Source organism: Oryza sativa, chromosome 8 (assembly GCF_034140825.1).
Source record: "Oryza sativa Japonica Group chromosome 8, ASM3414082v1".
Taxonomy (NCBI): domain Eukaryota; kingdom Viridiplantae; phylum Streptophyta; class Magnoliopsida; order Poales; family Poaceae; genus Oryza; species Oryza sativa.
In genome coordinates, this window is record NC_089042.1 from 10,385,810 (window position 1) to 10,411,067 (window position 25,258).

At 39.5% G+C, this 25,258-nt stretch overlaps 1 protein-coding gene across 1 annotated transcript; it reads left to right on the plus strand.

Annotated features, from left to right (window-relative positions):
* Positions 1-824: 824 nt before the first annotated feature.
* LOC4345136 (uncharacterized) lies at positions 825-6,835 on the plus strand. The gene is made up of 6 exons (XM_015793177.3): positions 825-1,112; positions 1,211-1,266; positions 3,622-3,676; positions 3,762-3,842; positions 3,924-4,163; positions 6,432-6,835. The coding sequence occupies exons 1-5, from the start codon at positions 893-895 to the stop codon at positions 4,133-4,135; spliced, it is 624 nt and encodes a 207-aa protein (XP_015648663.1). The 5' UTR covers positions 825-892; the 3' UTR covers positions 4,136-4,163; positions 6,432-6,835.
* The last annotated feature ends 18,423 nt before the right edge of the window (positions 6,836-25,258 follow it).

Here is a 25,258-nt window from a genome sequence, read left to right on the forward strand (position 1 = left end):
ATGTTAACCTTAGGCCATCTCCAATGTAAAGAACTAATATAGGGTTCTTAATACGATAACGTAATTAAACATTTATCAAAGAACCATCCCCTCCAATACAAGCTTCGGTAGGGTGTTTAAGAGAGTTTTCACTAAAATCTACTCAGCTCTTATCACTTTCTTAATCTAATTTGTGTTTTCTTGACTGTCACGTGCTTGAAGAAAAATATCATATAATCCATCCGTTTCATAATGTAAGACTTTCTAGCATTGTCCACATTCATATAGATTTTAATGAATCTAGACATATATGTCTAGATTCATTAAAATCTATATGAATGTGGGCAATATTAGAAAGTGTTACATTCTAAAACGGAGGAAGTAGTAATTTCTTATATCCCACTCTAAGTTTACAAGTTTACAACGATACTTTTAATTTGCAAGTCATTGTTATCTTCATCTTCCACCTCCAAAACACCACTATTGATTGAATTAGTGTTCATTGGTGAAGTTGTTGTCATTTGGTGATTGGGTTGCAGAAGGAGTCGTATAAGAAATCTTTTAAAAAATACTAGAATGCTAACTTGAGGTGATCATAATCCTGATTGCATCTCATGATTTTTTAGAAAAATATATATCTAGGCGAATTCTTACAAGCGAATTCTTACAATAAATTTCACTTTAAACCGTATAACCGTTGTTGCAACGGGCATATTTTCCAGTAAAATTAAAAAAAATTCGCCCTACTAATATCGTTGTTATTGTTATGGGCCGAAATCCATGGGCTGGCAAATATACTCGTGGAGAAGATCGCCCAAAAATAACCTAAACCGAGCACTTGAAGCGCAAAACGGCAAAACCCAAAACTCCCCTGCCCCATCACCGCCGTCTGCCCGTCTTCATCCACCCAACCATGGCCGCCGCCGCCGCCGCCGATTCCACTTCGGCGGTGCCACCCGCCGTGGTGTCCGCCGCCGAGGACACCCTCGCGGCCGCCGAGTCCGTCGGGGACCACCTCGCCGAGATGGTCGCGGCGGCGGGCGAGGACCCCGACGCCATCGCCGAGCTCCCGCCGCTGCGCCGCGCGCGCGCGTTTCTCGCCATGGCGAAGGCCGCCGCCTCCCTCTTCGCAGGCAGGCAGCTCTCGCGGTGACCCCCTTCCCGTTATGACTGCGTGACCCGCATCGCTTCTGACCAATTGTTTTTATTACTATTATTATTATTGTTGCAGTGCGGCTTAGGTGTTCGGGAGTTGATCCGGATGAACACCCTATCAAGAAGGAGTTTGTAAGCTCTCTCTCTCTATATATATATATATACACCTGCCTAGAATCCTATCTACTTCTACATTGTTCTCACATTCTATAGTAGTAGAAATTCGGTTTCAGATTTGCCAATAAGAACAAAAGTTTGGGTGTATCCTTATATAGGTTTCTAATTTATGTTAACAATTTCTAATTGGGAATCTTTGTACCATGCCATACTATTGTAAAGAGGAGTCATGGACTTATTTTATACCCTGTTTTTAGACAAAGGCAAACCACCCTGCTTTCATCCCAAGCAAATAACGAGGTTCGGCACAGTAGCATCAGAGAAAAGGAAAAGGAAATAGCTGGTTTTACCAGTGCCCTATAAATCATAGTAATAACTAGTAAGTTCAATCTTACAACTACCATTATCAAAGCATATCACACAGTTAAGTCACCCCTACAGCTGTCTTTAAAGTGGTGGACTGAAAGCTCATTTAGCCAGCTCGTTTGCTCGGCTCACAGCAGCCCTGATTATACTCGTTTATATTCCACAATAAATCAGTCGATGTTAATTTTTGAAAGTAGACTCTCAAGGAGGGATTGATTGGACTAGGATGGCGCAATCTTTATTCTTTAAAGGTGATATCTCCTGATTATGCTCTGGAGGCCGCGAAACCAACCAGCCATAAATATATCTCACTCGAAAGAAACCATGTAGTTTTGCATGCCTTTTCGATCTTGTTTGTACTGCATGTATGCTCGCTCCCCTTGCATCCTTCCGGTTCCCACATGCAAAATCACATACAAAAACTGTTTGCACCATAGCTCAGTGGAAAGATGTCGTGACGGTGGATACCCTCCTGTGGCATGTGCACAAGAATTGAAAGAAATACTCAAATAATCAGTAGGATAATTTGGGATGTATCAGTCTGATCGTTATCTCATTTCTAAATTTGCTACAATGATAATAAATCAAAATAAGTAAAACACGGTGCAAAACTAAGAAAAGTAAAGTTGATCCAATATACTCCCTGATCTTTGAACTCTTGTAGCCATTATTGCCCTTTGCCCTTTGATTACTTCCATATTATTTTGCCTTTCTTGATGTAGCAATTACCTCCAGTTTTGCGTATTGGAATTTAGAAAGAATGTGTACGATAAGTTCCTGCCTGAGGAAAAGGCTGCTTTCAATTTCCATGATCCCTTGCCTTATAGATTGTAAAAGAAACAGCTGCAAAAGAAAATAGTGTAAGATGATAAACAGATTCACCCCCATTTTTCATTCACATATATAAGGTGCTAGAGGTTTGGCATGGCCGTGAATCCCAAGCAACTAGTGAGCATATTACATAAAACTTACACAATAGAACACTAAAATAGCAGGCACAAGAGCCCCCAAGTACAGTTAACCACCCAATGCACCATTTAATGCATAATCGGGGTGGCTACCTGGCGCCTAGCACCTAGGGCCAAGTTTTGAACACTTCATTCACTTATACAAAAGATGTCAAATAGAAGTTGACATCCTGTCCCACTCGAGAGCCTCTATAGTAATCCAGACAAAGGTAGCTAAGAGACAGGATGACAAAATATTAATACCATCCTCCATACCTGAATACAGCATGCACTTTCCTGGCCACAAAAGGAACAAACTTACTTCCATGGGATATTGCTTTAACAAATCCCTTCATTCTTGTGTTTCTCACACACCAAACCAATTTTTTTTTCAGTATAGCCATCTAGGAATTAATTTTACTGATCTGTCCAGGGTGTAGTGAGCCACATCCTGTTCCTGATCAAGCTGATCAGGGGATAACAAGATGCAAAAGCTAACACTATAATATACTGGATTTTCACTTTGTGCACTTCTTCCCAAACTTGTGTGCCTCCCATAGGATCAGTGCTGAATAAGTTTTTCCCTTGCTGGTATTGTGTACTTCCTTTTATCCTATCTAATATCTGAAGCAACTTAACTGAGCTACCTTCTATAATCCCATATCCTGATATTCATACTTAGTAGGCACAAATTGATGATCCTGATATTTAAGACTACCACTCTACAATCCTTTGGCAGCTTGAACATTAAATCATCCATGCTCTATGCTCATTTCACGAATTGTTATCCAGTTTTTCACCTGATTTTGGCTAGAGCTTGTAGGTTTGTAATTCCACTCGTTTATCCTAACTTCTAATATGGTTTTATAACTTTGGTGTTCCTGGGGCAGTAATGCAGTTAAAGATTGAAGTCTTGGATAGGGAAGATTTGAGTTTATTCTTAGTTAGAAATTTTGCATGGAACAATCTAAAATGGAAAATCCAATCAATATGTTTTTTCAATTCCAATGCTGATACTGTCAGATGTTTAGTTCCACTTCTGCTTCATTTATTTCAGGAGAGGTTAAGCTTGTGGGAGGAAAAGTTAAATCGATTTGAGGACTGGGACAAGGGTACTTGACAACTCATTAACTATTGGTGGAAATATCATATCTATGCACACGTATACCAAATTACTGCTTGTGTTCTGAATTGCAGCACCATTGCGCCCAACCACTACAGTGAATACACAGGCAGCAGCAAGGTTCATTGGTCACTCATTGCCCCATTTGACAACTGGTACATAATTGTTTATTGAAAAGTTTTACGAACGGTTTGGTTTTTTATGGTGTAGTGTTGAGGTTTCATTTGCTATTTCAGATCAGAAGAGGAGCATGCAGGCAATCAGTAGAGGAGAAGGAGGGAGTTACTCTGGGAACAAGAGAAAACCACAACCACCGCGGCCAAATAAGAAGTCTGTTCGTGCTGCCACGGAAGAATTCCTTGCAAAAGCAGCTCTGGAGCTTAGTGGGCATAATGATAGCAAGGTGAAGGGCCCTATTAGGCTCCTCTCTGATGAAGATGAGGACTAAGATTGTGTATTGTTGGTTTTATCCAGAGGTATTCCTTGCTGCTTCCTTGCATTCATGATTTCTATATCATTGCAATCAAGGTCTGAACTGGCTTGGATAAGGGTCCAGAGCCCTATAGGGCACTAGCCCTCTAGTAGCTCTAGCAGGGTCTCCACTAAGAGAAGCTCTGAGGCTTAGGGCTAACTTTAGAGATTTGATTGATTGATTAATAATAGAGTACATACTACCACACCAAAGGAAATAATGTCTAAAATTGTAGAAACCAACCCAATCTCTATCTCTAATTTACTATCAGAGCTCATTTATTTCCTAACTAGATAATCGCCTACCTTTAATTGATGTTTTTCCTAATCTGTTATGCCTAACCTGCTGCATGGGCCTGGCCCATGTCTATAACATATTGCTCCATAGTGACAATATGATGTAATCACGATACTTGCAACACTTAAATGCCCATTGTTTGTTGGCTGAACCCCATTGAACTAGCCAAAACCAGCAGTCAAGCCGCGGTCAGACTGGCAGATGTGAGTCCTTTTAGCCTTTTAATTTGGGGTGCATTTTTAGACTTTGTAATACTAGCTCCACTTTATCGCTGATTAGGTGCTTTTGCCTGAATTTTTTTTCCTCCAAATGAAGTTGATTTTGGACTTGAGATTTGGTGGTAATGTAGTTCATGCCTCTCTAGTAAATTTTTCATGAATTTAGAGAACTTTTAGGTCCCGTTTTCATGTATTTTCACTTATTTGATGGTTTTCACCAGATATTTCCCCGTATAACCAATGGGCCCAGTTCTGACTTAATCCATTTTGTTATTGAAGGGCATGTTTAAACCGAATGTTATCTTCTTGCTTTAATAACTGATCAGGATTTCTTATGCACAACTGCTCAAAGCTACCACCAAACTAGTTAGCCTCAAGAATACCCATATAGCACCCTAGATTAGCATTGAGCTGAGTCCTTAAACTATTCCTCAACACCTAAAATTAAAAATGTTGCTACTAAATTTGAGTAGAAATCTCCCCGAAATAAAGCAATTAATGGGATAGCAAATCTTGATAACCCCATAGCTGGTCACATTACAATACTATAACAGTAACAATAAGGTGCCGGTAATAATAGAAAATAGAACCATGTTCTGCACAAACCGCAAAGTACCCACATGCTACCAATAACTGAATTCCAGCTGAACTGAGCTAAAACATTAAAAATATAATTATGATAACCAAACATGATAACTAAACTTAATATTCATGGAACACTGTGTGTATGGTACTAACCAAGGGCATACATACAGTAGTAGCATAATGTTGCCCCTTTGTTTGGCAGAAATTATCAAACTCTTCTGTATTTCCAGACTTCTTTTAATCAGGGTCCGCACATTTCACAGGTCCCCAACCAAATAAGTCCATATCCTTCCTTGGTTCCTGCTACTTTCTTGCATTTATTTCTGCTACATTTCTTGGTTTTGCTTCTAACTCTACCTTGAAACTCCACAGAGGATCTTTTTCCCATGTTTGGTGCTGCTCATCTAGTGCATATTTCCTCCGAGCCTACAACCCACCTTTTGTGTCTCAAGTCTACATTGTATTGCTTTCAAACCTCTCCTGCAACTTCAGTGCTCCAAGAGTGGAATCCTTCATTCCTTCCTCAAGATTTCTTTCCTTCTTTTATTTAGATTTTTCCTGGCCCTTCATCTTAGTTACTTGTGCTTACATCTTTACCTGCACAAGCTAGCCATTGGAATTAGATGCAATCATCAAATTAAATATTGGGCACAACAAAAAATGCCAGAACCTATAAGTTTATAAACTGTATTCACTGCTAGCCATGCAATTACTCCAGACATACACGTCAACTATTCTCACAATCTCAATGCAAACACTTCTCTATACATTCCACTCTACTGTGTGATTTCAGTCCCTCACTTCTACTTGATAAAGACGACAGCATGATGCAGGTAGAGGTTTGAGACAACAGCTCAACGTGCTAGGGTAATAATCCTTTTATGACAGGATCATTGATCTAACTAAACTGAGCGGATACATTTCAGTGGCTGTAACTGGGGTGAAAAAAATGATACTATAACTATGCCACTCAAGATACTAGTACTGTAGAAAGTTTCTGTTAAGCATAATGCTAGAGAAGGGCAACTTGAAGCAACTCACATTTTTGTTATTTGACATTTTAGACTTGTCATTGTCAAGGCTAGCTTGAGATTAGTTTTTTTTTTTAACACTTCCGATAAATTGTGGCTATCCTTTTAAATGCCTCAATTGTTTGTTTCACTTCCATGCAGATGAAATACTAGCTGCCTACTTCAAAGAATGGATAAAGTGCGGTATAACTTACTCTGCAATCAAGAAAATTTTGCTTAGTTGTGCTGTGGTGTACATACCAAGGCAGAATGAAGTAGACAAGCTAGATGTAAACTGTAATAGTTATTATCTTTGCCTTGAGAGCAATATTGTAGTCCTGTCTGAATGTCATTTTCAGAAGGAAATTTTGACTGTTTTTAGTTAAAGCACTGACCCTCGAATGGCAGTTGAGTCCATTGCTGAAGATTTGATCTAGTGGTGTTTGAGACTGTTTAACATCGCCGTAGCGTGAATGTTGCCAAAGTAGTCTGCTTGTCCAGTTCCTGTGAGTGCTTGTATGATGTATTATATTTTTCTTTAGTGAACAGCCTTTTACGTGTCACAACTTTTTTTTTTGTGTGTTTGGCTTGAGCACTGTCATGATCAGAAGACAGCGTCATCCGCCCTTGGTACAGGTTTTTTTTTTTCTCTTCGGTAACCTATTTTCTAGGGAATTATTTTTATTCTTTAAACCTTTTAAATTTTAAAAATAAACATTTCCAAAACTTATTTTCAAAATCTAAATCTTTTGGTCACGCCAGCTGAACTGTCATAGCAAAACAATATTGTCATATAGGTCTTATTGATGTGACAGCATTACTTGGCCATGTTGATCTCGCTAGTGTGACAACGTTATTTGGCACACCATTCTCGCTGATGTAGTATGGTGTGTAAAGGCTCAGATTTTGAAAATAAGTTTTGAAAGGGTTTATTTTTAAATAAAAAATTAAAATGGTTAAAAAATAAAAAATCTTTTCTAGGTAAGGCTAGCGTGGGATTTTTTTTATTTTCCTGGATCCAATAAATCCATGTTTGGGGAGCTTAAGATTTTAAGAATATGTTCGTTAGTAGCCAGCTTCTTAGAATATGAAAGCTGGGTTTTCCAGCTTCTGGGTTCTAGTTTATTTTCTAGAACTACATTTTATCAGAATCAGAGTGACAATCTAGACTGTTTGGGGGTGGTGGAGATTTTGTGAGAAGCTTAGAATCAGAGTGACAATCTGTTTGGGGAGGTGGAGATTTTGTGAGAAGCTGTTTCTGCTAGAAGCTCCCCTAAACAGGCTCTAAGGCTGTGTTGGGTATTGTGTGTTGGGAACTAATCCTCTAAGCACGCAAAACAAAGCAACTCATTAGCGCGCGCATGATTATTTAAGTATTAGTTTTTTGCAAATGAATTAATATGTTTTTTAAAACAACTTTTGTATATAATTTATAAAAAACGCACCATTTAGTAATTTGGGAAACGTGAGCGCGAAAAACGAGATATGTGTTGAAAACTTAACCAACGAACTCAGCCTAAGTTTGGACACCAAGAATCCGGTTTTTAGATCCTCCTTGAAAAGGGCTTCTACACACGACAGGATGATGGGTTTACTATGAAGCTTCACTCCCCCATTACTCAAAAACCAGTTGGAAAACCAAGGAGAAACTTGGTGTTGAATCCTACTCTCGCTGTCCCAAGACGATCATCTCCCAAGAAGATAATCATTTTAGGTTGTATAGTTGTTAACAGTGAAATTTGAAATTTGGTAAGCCTCGAAGTCATCATCGGCCTAGAGTCAGGATCGGCTTCAGAGTCCTGGAATTGGCCGATGGGAATTGTCAAGTCACCAATAGTCGGATTCTTACTAGATTTGATTAAGGAAATTATCTGAATAAAGGAAGCTTATCCAAAAGTGACCGAGTTCAAGGAGGATGCGACATGGCGGCGTAATTCTATCTATTAATTAGGCATGATTTAGTAGTTTCCTTTTATCTTTAGAAAAGTGTGTTTAGTGTCTGATAAGGACTTTATATTTTCCTTTTATCTTTAGAAAAGTTTCTTTCTTGTCCAAGAAGTACTCGTATCTACCCATGGGTATAAATATGTACACACGGGGTTATTGTAAACTATCTCAACGATCAATACAACTACTCTCGGCGCATCGCCACCCTCTTTGCCAAGTTTTTACTTATCATTTGGCAGAACTTGGCACTTGACGCGGGGCTGCATCAGCTTTCAATCTCTAGCGAAGGGGTAAGTCCTACGTTCCGCGGGCCCTGGTAATTGTATCGGCTACATTAGTGTTGTTGAAAACTGCATCGCTTCGACCTCTTCGATCGCTCTGGTTTGGTTGATAAATTTTCCTACATATCTATCATATTGTCAGGGTTATGGATATCACATACCTAATAAGTAGTCGACTAAATCTCGGCAGGATTCACCACATATCATGTCCTGTACGGAAACAACCTTCGGATATAGGAGGAGTTCCGGATAAGGAAAGACAACCAGAGTTCTACATGGAAATGATAAGGACCACTCGGATTGTATCCATATTGGTTTCCCTAGTTCTACTTGGACAAGGGGACACCTATAGGTATAAATACAAGGCCCTCTGGGAGGAGAGAGGACACGGAACAATAGATCAAGACACAAGATCAACATACAAGCCAACATACGCCAAGACAAGACGCCGGATATCGACTTCAGAGATAGGCATGGCTAGTCCCCTATGGTGCCTATGGATACCGTTAGGAGAGATATAGCTGTTGGTATTTCTTAACGACATTACTAGAAATATAATTCCCAGCAATGGCGCAGAAATACTTCTGGTATATTATGGTTACAGAGTTCATCCGCAAGCACACGGATATACCATTGTAGCATTTCACCCGAGAGTATTCCAAGGGTATCGTATTTATTTTATCCCGTGGGAAGATCATGTAGAGAAAACTCAACTAATAATTTATATATTACTTGTGATAATCATATTCTAAGCAGGGGTTATGATAATCCAAGGGTAGAGTGACACACAAGCATTTCTACTCATCCTCATAATAAATAATCTAAGCTAGGTGGAAAGAAAAGAGAAAGAGAATAATCTATTCCTATACTTCTAATATACATAGTATACATACATTCTAGTTAACTAATATACTAGCTAATACCCTCTATCTGATGCCCTCCTGGTACTTCGAGAAGCCACCCCTGACTGCCGAGTTCCTTACGACAGCCCGTCATGACCATCCAACCGGGGCTAAATACGGAGGAATACCCTCCCCAGGAAATTAACTTAGGATTATATATAGGCGCGGAGGAATACCCGTACTGAGCTGTCACCATCAGCGGCCCACCTCTCATCCGCAATATATAACCCCAAATAATGATATCCCATAATCTAGATACCACGCCTAAACTACCAGATACTACTCTAATATCATCGTCATGACATAGATTAATTGCATATGCAAACACTATACCCGCACCAAAGCATCTCCCAGATAAGCTAGCCGTATATTCAGTATAACAAGAACATAATGTAAAGTTGGTACTCATATACTCGGAAAGTATTTCAATACCATAAATGTATATAAAAGAGTATTCTAATAAAAGTACAAAGCTTACATAAGAGGAAAGGAAAGCTACTAGCCATACCCGAACTCTTCTGAAGACTTCCGGACTCCTGATTCCTATTCTAATTCTATTCCACCAGCTAGATACTACTAAACAAAACTTGAGAGGAATGAGAGAGCTCTTGCTTGAGGTGTGTGTTGAAGTGAAGAGAGTGAGCTCCTTATATAGAAGGTAGGTATGACGGTTATGGAAGGGGAATTGTCCGAAGTGCCCTCCAACCGTTATTGGGATGCAATCCTGGACGTCCATGCCAAAACCTGGATCCAATGGCGCTAGGATTGGTTCGGCCGAACCTGGGGCTGGCCCAATCCAGCCCAATTTTGGCTGGTGGCCTCCTCTATTGCTCCACTCCGCAGACTTGTGAATTTTGGGCCCAATTCATCATGTCGATTCTGAGTTCTTGGCCCATTCATACATAAGTCTGGTCCTCGACATTGTCCGATTGATTTATTGTTGGTGTTGATGTCGATTCTCCTTCACTTTATTGTCATTCTCTGCAAAAAGGTTAGTAGACCTAATACTAGTGGAATATTATTGTTCTAACATATTTATGCATTGCAAGCATCACTAGTTCTCTCCTGTTTTAGTAATATTGATGGTCGAAACTGATCGATAACAACCGTCAACAATAGCGCTGTCTCTGATCTCGCCGGATGCGGATTCGAGGAGGAAGGCTACCCTGTTGTCGACTACGAGTCAGAACTTCAGACCGCCAAGTCGACAATAGTTAGATAGGCTATCCCAAATATTGTACTTGTGTGATCCAGATGAATAAAGAGCAACACCGGCTTCGGCCAACAGGATGTAGGGTTATTATCTGACAATTCAGGGGCCCGAACCTTGCATAAAAATCCTCGCCTCCATCTCTTTTACCTCAATCTCGCATATATCCTAGTACCAACAATCCCCATACTATGCAAATACTGGAATCGCGACATCAAACGTCGACACATATATCTTAGTTAATCTAGTTTGGTATCTCAGTTTACTTGTATCGGCTAATATTCGTTTTAGGGTTTATGCCAGTATTGGCTAAATCGCTTTACCAGATTAGATTAGCTAAGATATCCACCACTCTGAAAATCAGTCAACGGCTTGATTGTCAGATTAAAAAGTTGCCAACAACCACTTCGCCAGAGATTGAAAGCCGATGCAGCCCCACGTTAGGTGCCATGTTCGATCGGATGATAAATAAAAAACCTCGGGTGGCGATGTGCTGAGAGTAGTTGTATTGATCGTTGAGATAGTTTACAATAACCCCGTGTGTACATATTTATACCCATGGATAGATACGAGTACTTCTTGGACAAGAAAGAAATTTTCTAAAGATAAAAGGAAAATATAAAGTCCTTATCGAACATTAAACACACTTTCCTAAACATAAAAGGAAACTAACATACTCTTCCTAATTAATAGATAAACTGTCATGCCGCATCCTCCTTGAACTCGGTCACTTCTGAATAAGCTTCCTTTAATGAATTAATTTCCCTAACCAAATATAGCAACAATCCGACTATTGGCGACTTGATAATTCCCATCGGCCGATTCTAGGACTCTAAAAACGATACTGACTCTAAGCCGATGATGACTTCGGGGCTTATCAAATTTCACCGTTAACAAGATGATCACCGATGATTAAAATTGATGACGCAGAGCGACGAAGATGGTAAATCTAATGGTTTTATTTTATTTGATCGAGGTGTTGGACGATCAAATTTTGTCTAGACTTATTTATAGTTTTGACATACTATCAAGAGGGGTTATGACCTAAACAAAGAGTTTATTAAAATGCCATATTAGATCATTTGCATTGTCTGACCGCTAGACCCAAGCCGGTCTGATCGGCATGTGTTGGCTGGTATGACCGGGCCCCCTCTGAGCCAGTTGGATGCCCTTGGCTTAACGATCCAGAGCCGCCAGAGTCGAGGCCGGTCTGATTGAGCCCCTGGAGGTCTAACCAAGCCTCAGGCGGTCTAACAGGCCGACCTATGGCAGTCAGACCGTGCTAGTTGTGCCTGCGCATTAAATGCACAGTAGTGGCTAACTTTCTAGCTATTACACTGATGGGCGGTTTGACCAGCAGGCAACAGAGGTTGGGGATTTCGACCCCAATGGCTAGTTTTTGTAGATGGGGGTATAAATACTCCCCCATCAGCAGCAAGGGGATTCTTTTGGCACTTGCTTTATTTACATACATCCCTTGCATCTACTCTCACACTATCTTGAGCTTGTGTTTATCCATTTGGTGTGTTTGAGAGTTGATTGAGGTAAGACAAGTTCATTACTTCATTGTAGAGTTAATGTGACACCGGATCATCTCCGAGCCGGGATGTTACTTGTTACTCTTGGAGGTAGTCGCCCCCTAGACGGCTTGTGGATATGTTGCCCGGTGATCTCTCCAAGGAGATTGTGGAGAAATCCCGGTGCCGGTTTGTGAGTGGTTTGGAGTTCATCACCTTCGGAGTGAAGGAAGAACTACCCTAGTGATCAAGGCTTGGGTAGTCCACTTCGTGGACCGGCTCCTACCTTGCCTAACCCTTACGAAGGGGGCTTACTTTCTTATCCAAAATCCTCCTTTAATAAACATGAGAGGGCATGGCTACATTTTTTTTTCATCTCATGCTCAATATTTTTGAGAGAGCATATGTTTATCATTTTCATAACCATGCCTTTCCCTCCCTTTTTTATTTTTTTTCAAAAAATATTTTCTTTTCTAGGAGAAGAAAGCACATATAAGCATGGAGAATTTATTTTGATGATCCTCGGGTGGATATAAGTGGAGTGAGTGGATGCTAGCTTCCAGTGTAGAAGTATAGCATGTGCATATATGTGGGTGTATGATCTTGATCATAGAGCATGAAAAGTATCTAGACAAGTCACATGGATTTGATAAAGTTCAATGGAATTACAAGTAACCAACAATGTATATGACTTAATCAATATGAGTATTTTTGCCTCTGGTAGGAATTTATATCAAATGAGGAACTTTCAAATTTATCATTTTGGAAAATAAAATATCTGGAATTCAAGTCAAACTTAGAACAGGATCATAGCAACTCTTATCACTATCTCATATCTCGTAACAACCTAAACTCGGATTAGCAAAGTGCAGCTTACTTCCATCAGGTTCCCGAATAATTGTTGGATACTCTTATTCAATTTTTGAGAGAGTACTTAACCATGAACCCATATATGAGAGATATAAAACAAAACAACTATTCATCATTTCAACAAGAGAACTAAGTTGTCTTACCTAGCATAATAAAATATATCCTATATTTTTGGTATTTTCTATTTTGCAAATTTTTATGTTGTTTTCAATCTATAAGATGCAATGCGGAAATTCAAACATGCAATTGTAAAGGGAAATATGCAATGTGATACAAATTACTTCAATGGAGGGAAAGACGTCTCCCCCAAGCTTGCCTTTCGCTCAGGGTCCTTGGTAAGGATTGAACCCCTGGAAGCAGAAGTACGCTTGGAGAACAGCGTGTTGTTGCTGCATCAGATTGTTGATGTTGGTGAACTGAGCATCAGCATTTTGCTGCCATTCTTGCATCTGGGCTATGTGTTCCTCGAGGTTGTGATGGATCTCTCTCGTCCGTATGTCAAGGGTATCCAACCTCCTCGTGATTTCACCCAGGTCCCGAGAGGAAATTGAGCGCCACTAGTTGGAGAATGGAGGCATACCACTTGAGCTGGAGGAACGGGCGTTCATATTCCCCCATTGTATGTACGTGATGAGGCACCTGTCACCGGTTCTCACTGGCACTCTGCGAGGTTGAACCTCCGATGCTGTGGCGTGGGGCTTGGGTCCATCCGGGTGCATCCCCAGTTGGTTCCAAGCCCGCACGAGTGTCGAGAACTGAAGATTCTATGAAGATTCTATTCTAAATTGAACTTGTGACACTAAACTAAACTTGAGAGAGTATGAGAACTTCTTGCTTGAGTGTGTGATGGAGTGGAGGATGAGAGGGCTTTACATAGCCTCCCAATGACGGTTGTGGTGGTTGGAATGGTCGGAAATGCCCTCCAACCATCATTGGGGAGTGATCCAAGCCATCCAGAAGAAACCTCGCATCCAATGGCGCCCGGGAGGGTTCGGCCCAACCCATGGTTCGGCCGAACCATGGGCTGGGCCTTCCTAGCCCATTTTCAGCAGGTGGCCTCCTCGCTTGCTCCTTTCTGTAGACTTGTAAATTTTGGGGCTGTTTTGGTCGTGTCAATTTAGTGTTCTTGGCCCATCCATCCATAAGTCTACTTCTCGACAGCGTCTGATTAACCAATCGTCTATTTTGCTGTCGGTTCTTCTCCATTAGAATCCTAGTACTAGTGGAATATTTCTCATTCTAACATAATATGCATTGCAAGCATAACTAGTTTTCCTTTATTTTAGTAATATTGACGGGCGAAACTAATCGTTAACAACCGTCAGGCAAGGTGATCCACTATCTCCTTTGCTTTTTGTGCTTGGTGCAGAATTGCTTCAGGTTATTATTAACAAGGCCTATACTCTTGGCTTGTTGTCAAAACCTATCCCTAATGAGAATGATCTAGATTTTCCAATTGTGCAATATGCTGATAATACTCTTTTGTATGTCAAAGCCAGTGGAAAGGAATTATTCACTTTGAAATCTTTTGTATGTCAAAGCCAGTGGAAAGGAATTATTCACTTTGAAAGCTTTACTGTAATTTTTTGCACAGAGGACAGTTCTCAAAGTGAATTATCATAAATCATGCCTCATACCAATTAATATAGATGAGGAAAAAGCACAAATATTGGCAGGAGTTTTTGTTGTCAAGTTGGCTCACTTCCTTTCACATATCTTGGTTTGCCTCTGTTAGAATTGATAGAAAACTATCTGCTAATTCAACCTTTTTATCTTATGGAGATAGGCTTACCTTGCTGAATTCAGTATTTTCTTCACTGCCTACCTACTTCCTCCGTTTCACAATGTAAGTCATTCTAGCATTTCCCACATTCATATTGATGTTCATAAATCTAGACAAATTCATGAACATCAATATGAATGTGGGAAATGCTAGAATGGCTTACATTGTGAAACGGAGGGAGTACTACATGTGCACTTTGCAGCTGCCCAAGATAGTAATAGATAATTTACCCTATAGTTCACCAACACAGTGTTACAGACTTCATTACTCATTCCTCATTGGTCAGGATCTTCTCCCTAAGATCCAACGCCTCATGTCGCTCCCCCTCCCCCCTCTCTCTCTCTCTCTCTCTGTCTCTCTCCCCCGTAGCGCAAGCCCCACCCAATCATGGATCACGATGGGATCTCTTCTCCATCCCCTTGCACGATCTCCTCCTCCGTGACTTTGGGTCTGTTTGGTTGGTGTCCTGAGCACCATGCCTGAGATTTTTTCATGCCTAAGATTTTTTTCATGCCTGAAAGGCATCCGATGAGTTCAGATTTTTGCCTAGTCAGGCAGCTGGATGCTTCGCTTGTTTGGTTTGCAACTGCTGCCTGAGAAGTAAAAATATGATTAGGCTGTACATGATTATTGCTAAGTTAAGTGATAATCGGAATAAGATACAAAATATTGGCAAGACTGCATCGCCCACCAAAAATCTATCTGCTAGCTATCTAGCTTTCTATTACAAATGACAAATCTATCACACACCTTGATGAGAACACAACTAGCTCGGATATAACCATGGCTACTTTATGTATTAATCAACCAAAGGTGCATATGTTCTATATTAGATTTACTTGTTATATATTTGAACAAACGTTGCTACACAATGAGTTTTGTGTGTTTTCGTTTGCAGAGGTACTTGCTTGGGCGAAAGAAAAGAGATCGAGCGTAAGGAATGCATGGATGATTGAAGAAGTTGATTGGAGACCAAACCAAGACCTTCTCCAAGTCTTCTTTCATCTCACCACGTCACTTTTGGCCCATAGAAGACAAGAGATCAAGTTGTACACGTTTTGGATTTAGATTCGGGCCTCCTGATAGCATCAACTTTCAACGGACTAGCCGCTGATCTAGAAGGAATTTTGGGACCCATGAGTACTTGTTGGAAAGCTTATGGAGTCTACTTTCAGATGGTTTTGGTCCCACATCAAAATTCCTACCGAGCTGCCAGGAATCTGCAAAACAAGCCACGTATCTCATCCAGTCCGAATCTGACTCGGGTTTTGGGCCTTGTAATTGTGTCGTGGGCTTAGCCCAACGGGGTGTGTGCCCTAGGGCAACCCTAGGACGTCCCTAATCATATTAATTCAGTAGCCATCATCGTTTAGATTTGGGTTTTGCTTAGATTATTTTGTCAAGAACAGTTTCGCCGATAGATCGGTTTGTGGAACCCCAAATTTGTGTGCTTAATCATACATATGCAAATTAGTTGCAATCTATCTTGTTCTTGCTTGTGTTCTTCGATTCGCATGCAGGTATTAGCCTTCTCGGCGAGGTCAACTGGGTTTCGGCACGGTTGATAACCAGAGGAGATGTGGTGCTGCGATTGCGGGGCTCGGTAGCGTGTTCGTTCAGAAGCCGGATCGAGTTGTGTCGCGACTCCACGCAAATCGATTGTTTGTCAATACCTATCGGAAGATCGGGACCTAACATCCCTCATCAGTTGGTATCAAAGCACGGTTGCCATTAGGTAATTTATCTTCCCATAACTAGAAAATTGCCACACAAAAATATTTATTCTTTACCTAGACAAATTTGAGCCGTTGCATTGTTCTATTAGATTTTGCTTTGTTGAATTCTAGATTGCATCGTCGTGTCGAGTGCTGGTTTAGTTTTTAGATTTAATTTTTAGTTTTGAGTATTGCATCTGTTCATCACTTAGGTCTAGGGTTCATCACTCAAGTCGGTGTGAGTTGTACGTCAGTTTTGGTTCCAGTTTTTCATCTCGTCGGTTGTTGCTGGGACCTCGAAAAATCGAATCTAATCATCATCTGGTTTCCGTTTTTATGATGTGGAGAAATTTTTATCGAGCGGTTAGAGAGTTACTTTCTTGCTAGGGTTCTTGTCGTGTGTTCCCGAGCTTATGTGTGCCGTGAGAAAGAAATAAAAAAAAAGCACGAGATTGGTTGCTGTGGGTTAGTTCTGTTAGAGATAAAAAGAAATAGTGGGGCCACTCTTATCCTGTGGAGGCTGAGGCTGAACCCCCCACCCCACATCCGCAACTTCCACCTCCCCCTCACGGTTGACAACCACCTCCACCTCACGGCAAGTTTCTTCCATGCCGCTTCCTCGATTATCAGATTGTTAGGTATTTTGGTGGTTGTAGATTTGAGATATTTTTATAAAAACGGAACCTACGTGATGTGAGCATTCCATTTTTGGGGTGATCTAATTTTAATTTTGCACTTTGTGTTTGAGTCCATGTAATATTCATATTTACATTTGAGTCCCTGTTCGAGGTCAGTGGTCAGTTCTTGTTAAAAAAAATATAGTAAGAAAAACTAAAGAAAGAAAGAAAAGGCAGAAAGGTGCAAAGAAAAAAAAGAAAGAAAACGCCGCACCTAAAAAAAAGAAAAAAAAGGCAGAAAGGTGCTTAAAAAAAGCTGCAGCAAAAAAAAAGAAGAGAAAATTTAGTGATTCTTTTGAGCTGTATCTAGAGTGCAGAGTTGTGGTTTGAGCTGCTTCTAGTCCTTAGTGTGGTCGGGTGCTTGCTTGAGCTAGAGTTGAGTCTAGACTAGGCCAGCACATTGACTAGTACTTTGAACTATTATTCAACTTTGCATTTTCTTATTAGCATAATTGCGTTCCTTTTCTACTATATATTGTGCCTCCCAAGCTCCACATATATTCTTCTAGTCAGCACTGCTTTGATCCTTGCAATCGCCACATCATGTCCTTCAAGGTGTCACGAACCAGCCACCGGTTGTACCGTCCTTAGCATTGCTGGTAAGGCACTTGTAAGAGCTTGGTAAGACGCTTCCATTTGCTAGTCTCCACTACAATCCATGTTCTATAGTTAATAGGAACAATATTGTTATGTTGTTCTCTCTTTTCTACTAACAATGGTAGGTTACATCTCTTATGGACATGAGATAAAGTTGGATGGGAGACAAACCGTAGCTGCTACATCACCTTCCACAGATGCACGTGATGACAGTACTTTGGTGCAACAAGTGCTAAGTTCTCAAATGGAGAAAGCAGAGCAATGGCAGTACCACGAATTATTTGAAACAAAGTTTGTGGTTAAGGATAGAGCATGTCGCACTATAATCGATAGTGAGAGTTGCAATAACTTGATGAGTTCAGATTTGGTTGAGAAACTTGAGTTGCCTACACAACCGCATCCTCATCCATATTACATCAAATGGTTCAACTCTTGTGGTAAGTTCAAGGTAAATAGAATTGTGAGAATAAACTTTTCGATTGGAAATTACCATGATACTGCCAATTTTGATCTTGTCCCTATGCAAGCATGTTCTTTGTTGTTTGGTCAACCATGGGTATACGCTAATAATGGATCGCATAATTTTGTTGCTAATACATACACATTTAGACATAATGGTCGGAAAATGAAATTGGTACCCATGAGTTTTACTGAAATTTTCGAAGATAATCTTGAAAGAATGAAGATTGGAATCGAGGAAATTTTCAAAGATAGTATTGAAAGGAAGAAAAATAGAATCAATGAGATTTTCAGAGATACCAGGAAAGATACTATTGTGATGCCTTCAACTAAGTCTGAGTTATTACAAAACGAACGTAATGTTGTGCCTATTGCTTTGGATACTAATATTTTGCAGGATCTAAGAACAACGAAGGTAATGAGGAAGAGAAGAAAGACGAAGAGGGAAAAAAACCTATACATAGCTCCACGCATGCTTGAGGAATGTTTAATTGACCAAGTGCCTACAATTTCTGAAGATGAGAAAAAAAGTAATGGTGCTACAACTGCTCAAGGTATGCATAGTTATGATGTGCCAACTATGTCCACTACTTCTGCTAAGTTAGAGCAACTCATAGTGGAAACAATTGTTGAAATACCTTTGTCACAAAACAAATTGCTTGATGTCTCTTGTGATAAAGAAGAGTTGTGCGATGCTTCACTTATATCCATGCCACAACTAGTGAATGAACATGTTAGTTCTATAGTAGAGCCACCTAGTGTTGAGTTTAAACATGTTATTCACATTGCTTGGGAGAATGAAGAGCTTAAATTGCTATGTTCTTTAAATACTTGGGGATATATTCATTTTGATGATTTTTGTCCACTCAACTATTTAGAGAAGAAATTATTTGCTAGATTTGAATTGCCATGTACTTCTGATGTGATTTTTCATGTCATTGGCAATTATGATAGTAAAGGAGAATATAATGTGCATCGAGTATATATTTGTTCGAATTTGACTATACCTCCTTTTCATGATGAAATGTATTGTCTAGAGGACCGCATGCGCACATGTAATTATCTATCTAGTTCCTCTAGTTGTTTAAATAAGTTACAGGTTGGTTTGCAAGAAGGGGAGTGTAGTGGTTTTTCGACTACAAAGATTTTAGGATCCAATCATATGACCATCAAGAAATGTTCCTCACCGGATGTGATAGATAAAGATAAGTTTAATACGCTCCATGACAAGGTGAAATCGAGGACGATTTCCAATCAAGAAGGGGAGGATGATGAGAACACAACTAGCTCGGATATAACCATGGCTACTTTATGTATTAATCAACCAAAGGTGCATATGTTCTATATTAGATTTACTTGTTATATATTTGAACAAACGTTGCTAAAGAAAAGAGATCGAGTGTAAGGAATGCATGGATGATTGAATAAGTTGATTGGGGACCAAACCAAGACCTTCTCCAAGTCTTCTTTCATCTCACCACGTCACTTTTGGCCCATAGAAGACAAGAGAACAAGTTGTACACGTTTTGGATTCAGATTCGGGCCTCCTGACAGCATCAACTTCAAATGGACCTAGCCGCTGATCGAAAACAGTTTATTCAGATTATTCTGTCAAGAACAGTTTCGCTGCTAGATCGGTTTGTGGAACCCCAAATTCGTGTACTTAATCATTCATATGCAAATTGGTTGAAATCTATCTTGTTCTTGCTTGTGTTCTTCGATTCGCATGCAGAGATTAGCCTTCTCGGCGAGGTCAACCGGGTTTCGGCACGGTTGATAACCAGAGGAGACGTGGTGCTGCGATTGCGGGGCTCAGTAGCGTGTTCGTTCAGAAGCCGGATCGAGTTGTGTCGCGACTCCGTCCAAATCGACTGTTTATCAATACCTATCGGAAGATCGGGGCCTAACACCCTCATCACACCTGTTGAGGGGAAACAATTAGGAGAACGCGAGAAAAGAGACCTCCAAATCCAAGCATGCATCAAATTAATCTCCAACTGCATGCAGAATTGCAGACTGTGAGGTGTGGGGGTGTGGGCCTCGTGCGCACAGGGGACATCTCTACGATAGGTTATCCTTGATTTCTGTTGCACGCGTGCACCTGGAGCTCAGGTGACCGATTTTGGTCACCTAACTCAGGCTAATCACTTGTCCGGTTCCTTCAGGCCAGGCTAGGGAGAATGGCTCTCAGGGTGGCAACCAAACAAGGAATAAAATGAGTCAGACTAGTCTCAGACCAAGCATATTCTTGGTAGCAACCAAACAGGCCCAAATTTCTCCCGTCGCTCCCCTCAAGCTGTTCTGCCACCGCCCATAGTTCAACGCATTTTCCTCAACCGCGTTGCCCTATCGCCGGGGAACCACCGCCCACAGCCGAAAGCTGGGGAAGGTCTCGACGCCCCTCTTCCTCAGAGCCCACAACCGGTCGACGGTAGGTCCCCTCCCCTATGCCGCGCTCCTATCTCTTCCACGTCGGCGACGGTGCTCCAGTGCTCAATCTGCATCGACACAGTCTTCTACGGTTAGGCTGCCCCACTCAGGTATGATCCCTGGATATCTATATTTACTACTTCAATCTAGACGGGGAGATGGATTCCAACTGATTCTATTGTTCACTGTCTTTTCAAATAACCCTATTTCTTCAAGTATCTGTATTTCTTCAAGTATCTGAATAGTGGATGATGTAATTCATGCATGGAATGGTTTATTGGTGCATGAACTGGCCTTAATTTGCAGTCAAACTCCATCCATGTGTTACAACTAGATATTTCCTGAATACTTTTGCTAGGCTCTGAATTGTTCTATATTTGATCCCTTTTGCTAGACTTTACATAGACTAACTATTTGCTGACTGGACAGGTGTTTTGATTTTTGCTTATACTAACCCTGTACTGCTTTGATCAGGAATGACATAATTACTATAAATAGTAATACTGTTCTAGCATATTCATATGCATGTTTGCGTATAAATGTTGTGCCTTGATTCTGAAGAAAAATCCAAATTCGTAAAATCACTGACAAAAACAGAACCAGAATATGCTCACACATGTTTGAATTGTGTGTACTTAATCATGTGCATCTGCTGCTTCTTATTGTATTTCTGTAGTGGGGCTGTTCGGCACTAGGAATGTGTGGTGTTGGTTTAAATCAGAATGGAGTCAAAGATCAGAATGGTGTTGGTTTATGTGTGGTGTTGGGATTTTGATTCTGAAGTTCTTTTTTCTTATTTTGGAATTCAGATGGCATTTAATCCAGAATTTGGTAAAACAATTCTAAATTTACAATCTGGTCTTTGATTTATTTATTTTGACATTTGCCAAATGTTCAGCAATGTAGCTATATATGACATTTTCCAAATGCACAGCCATTTAGGAGTTTTTTCTAGCTAATTCAGTAATAAACTAGACCATGCCTATTTGTTTGTCCCCTGAAATATGTGTCGATTTGTGGATCTTAGACCATGCCTATTTGTTCGTCCCCTGAAATATGTGTCGATTTGTGGATCCCTGTTTTTTTCTCATCATGTCGCTGTTATAAATAGTTCAGCATCACAGGGATTTTAGCTTTGAATAAATATATCCCTCTGTTGTTTTCTGTGGTGCCTACCTGTTTGCGTCATGCAATAGAGTATTCACCCTATCTGTGTATTGCTTGGCTGGACTTTGATGCCCAGGAAATCATTGTCAACAAGGACACTACGAATATAGTTTTTTTTTTTCAATTAAGCACTAGGAATACATTGGGTTCAGTATATATATACTCTTCGGAAGTAGCTATAGCCTATATGAGATATTCAATGGTGATTCGATAAGGGCAGTTTAGGTTGTAGTTTTGTTCAGTTCGAGCTATTCATATACTGGATCTTTATACAAGTACTTACCTTGGATTATATTTTTCATTGCATTTTTAAGCTGAAAAAATTAGTAGTGTGCGTATACTACCTTTAAGTATTATATTGTTGCGGCGATAAAGTACAATGCAATTTATCTATTTGTTATATGGATTTGGTCAAACCGATAAAATTATGAGAGTGATTTCTCATTGAATACATCATCATCCAAATTGACATAGCTTCTTGTACTTTTAGTTGACATCCAACTTATGCTTTGTGCAATGGTAATTTTTTCCCTTATTAAAATGTAAGATTTGGTTTACACATATTTATTCATGACACCTGGATATGGAAAATGTCTTGCATTAATAATGTGAACTGATGTATTGAAAGGAACATTTTTTTCAGATTATTATTGAATTTATGAAAAAAAAACTTTTAGTTAACATCCAACTTCTGCTTTGTGCAGTGGTAATTTTTTTCCTTTATTAAAATATAAGATTTGGTTTACACATATTTATTCATGACACCTGGATATGTAAAATGTCTTGCATTAGTAATGTGAACTGATGTATTACCTAAAGGAACATTTTTTCTGTTTATTACTCCCTCCGTCCCAAAATACAACAACTTTTAGTCCTCATAATTTGTCCCAAAATATAACAACTTCTCTACCAACATTCTCTTCCTAACCAATCACAACCCTCTGCCATTCACTTTTCCCACCTACCTCCACTACTCATCCAATCACAACCCTCTCCCATTCACTTCTACCTACCTTCTTAATAACCGTGTCACACTTTAAAACTTCTTATATTCTGGGACAGAGGGAGTAGTGAATTTATGAAAAAAAAAAAATATTAGATGTTTAGTGTAATTGGGGGCTTCAATATGTATGCTACAGTCACTTTAACTCCAATATCAGATGTTCAGCATCATTTCGTGTTAATTTTATCTTTACTGATTTCTCATGGCCACTAACAGTTATGAATCTCATCTCTGAAATGATGAAATTTGTGTTTGTCATGAAAAATTATCATAGATGACAAACTATTCAGAAAAATGCAAGTGATTTTCACTTCTACATATGTAGATGGATAATTGTTGGGTGCGGGTTTATTTCCACAGCATTTGCTTTTGTGAATTTGGCATAGTCTTGGTTAATATGGAGAAATTTGGTTAATCTTGACATCTAAAGTATAGTACCTTGATAATAAATGCGCTTGAGTGTATGGATTTATGTGGGCTCAATTGAATGATTCAGAGAGCAAAATTAACATTTCATCCTTTACCCCCTCTTTTTTCAATTAATTATATGAAAACAAAAGATTCATTAGATGTGTTATACATCACTGAAGCGCATTTATCAATTTATTTTTTAGCTTTACTGTGCATGGATTTAGAAATAGAATTGTTGCCAGAAGCAAGGGGATTTTTTTCGAAAGTTGCTGCACTTCCAAAAAATTCTGTTAAGTGGTGACGGGATGAAGGTGGAAGAATATTTTTTTATCTTCAGCCATTTGATTCTGATGTTTCCTCATTTGATTCTGGCAATTATCATATGAGGTGTATCAAGAGGTGTGGCACGCACTTCCGACCCACACGGCCCGTGTGTCGCAAACGCTGCCAACGGCCGTGGCACGTGTTTCTTTCTCTTTTTTTCTCCTTTTTTTGGGAAAATAGGCGCTAGTTTTTGTTTTTTTTTGGGAAATCTATCCTTTTTTTCTCTACACGCGCGCGTGATTTTTGTTGCGACTTTTATAAACTGAATCTTTCACCTTCAATATCAGTTTGAGAGTTTTGAATTTGATTTGAAAGTTTCTTAAATTAAAGTTGAATGTTTTGAATTTTGAAATGAAAGTTTTTAAATTTAAATCAAATATTTTGAATTTCGAGGTGAGAGTTTTTAAATTTGAGTTAAAAGTTTTCAAACATGAGTTAACTTTTCAAATCTTGACTTGAATTTTTTTAATTTTGATATGAAAGTTTTCGAATCCAAGTTGAAAGTTTTCAAGTCTGAACTGAAAGTTTTCAAATCCGAGTTGAAAGTTTTCAAATCCGAGTTGAATGTTTTTAAATCCGAGTTGAAAGTTTTTAAATCTTGACTTGAAATTTTTCAAATCCGACTTAAAAATTTCAAAAAATCTTGATTTGAATGTTTCAAATCTTTACTTAAAGGTTTTCAAACCTACGTTGAACTCTCCGTAATTATCCCAATTTTTCGCGTACTAAAATAATAATACTAATTAGGGTAATTAATGTTAATGATGGTAATTAGCGGGATGCGCTAATCACGCGCGGGCGTGGGGGAGGGCGCACGGCTGCACGAGTTAAGCAGCCGGCGCAAGTGCCCCCCTTAGGAACCCCCGTGTCAAGGCAAACAACAAGGATAAATGTGCATTGTCAAGAGGTGTGTCAAGGGCAAGGCAAACAACAAGGATAAATGCGCAAACAACAAGGATAAATGCGTACTGTCAGGAGGTGTGTCAAGGCAAACAACAAGAATTTTGGCAAAGTCAAAAAAAGAAGTCGACCCCACAGGGAAGAGCACTAGGAATATCGTGTATAAAAACGTTCTTAACTGGTGAGCAAAGGTAGGCTCGCATGATCAAAATTAATTCAAAAACATATTCTAGAAGATAGTAAATTGCTGATCGAAATGTTACTCATCGACATCCTCTTGTTTTGTACAGCACGCCATCACCTCAGGTGGAATATTGCATGATTATCTTCTTCACACCATCGTGTTCTACATGAGTCAGTTTGCACCATGCTGATAATATGTTAACACTTGTGTCTCTCTAAATATGCACTTTTGCCATCGATTAATTTTAGTAGTCATTCCATATAGATCTTGAAAGAAGACGTTAATGAGATGACCAACAATTGTTATATTGTTGTACATTGTGAAATTATTCAAACTGTTATTTGGGTTTATATTCACACCCTCATGTTATCATCAATGGGCTGCAACAGGCGTGTGCCTTGTGTGACAAATAGAAAAAATCAATATTTTTTTAAGTACATAACACAAAAAGAAAAAATGAATGGAATTGACCTAAGAGAACATTAGAATTTGTGACATGCGGAAAATATATTTTCTTATACTCTATATATTTTTCTATTCGTGACATCCGAATCCATTCTAAGGTTTTATTAAAGATGAATATAATTGCACTGTAGCGTTTAGCACATGCAT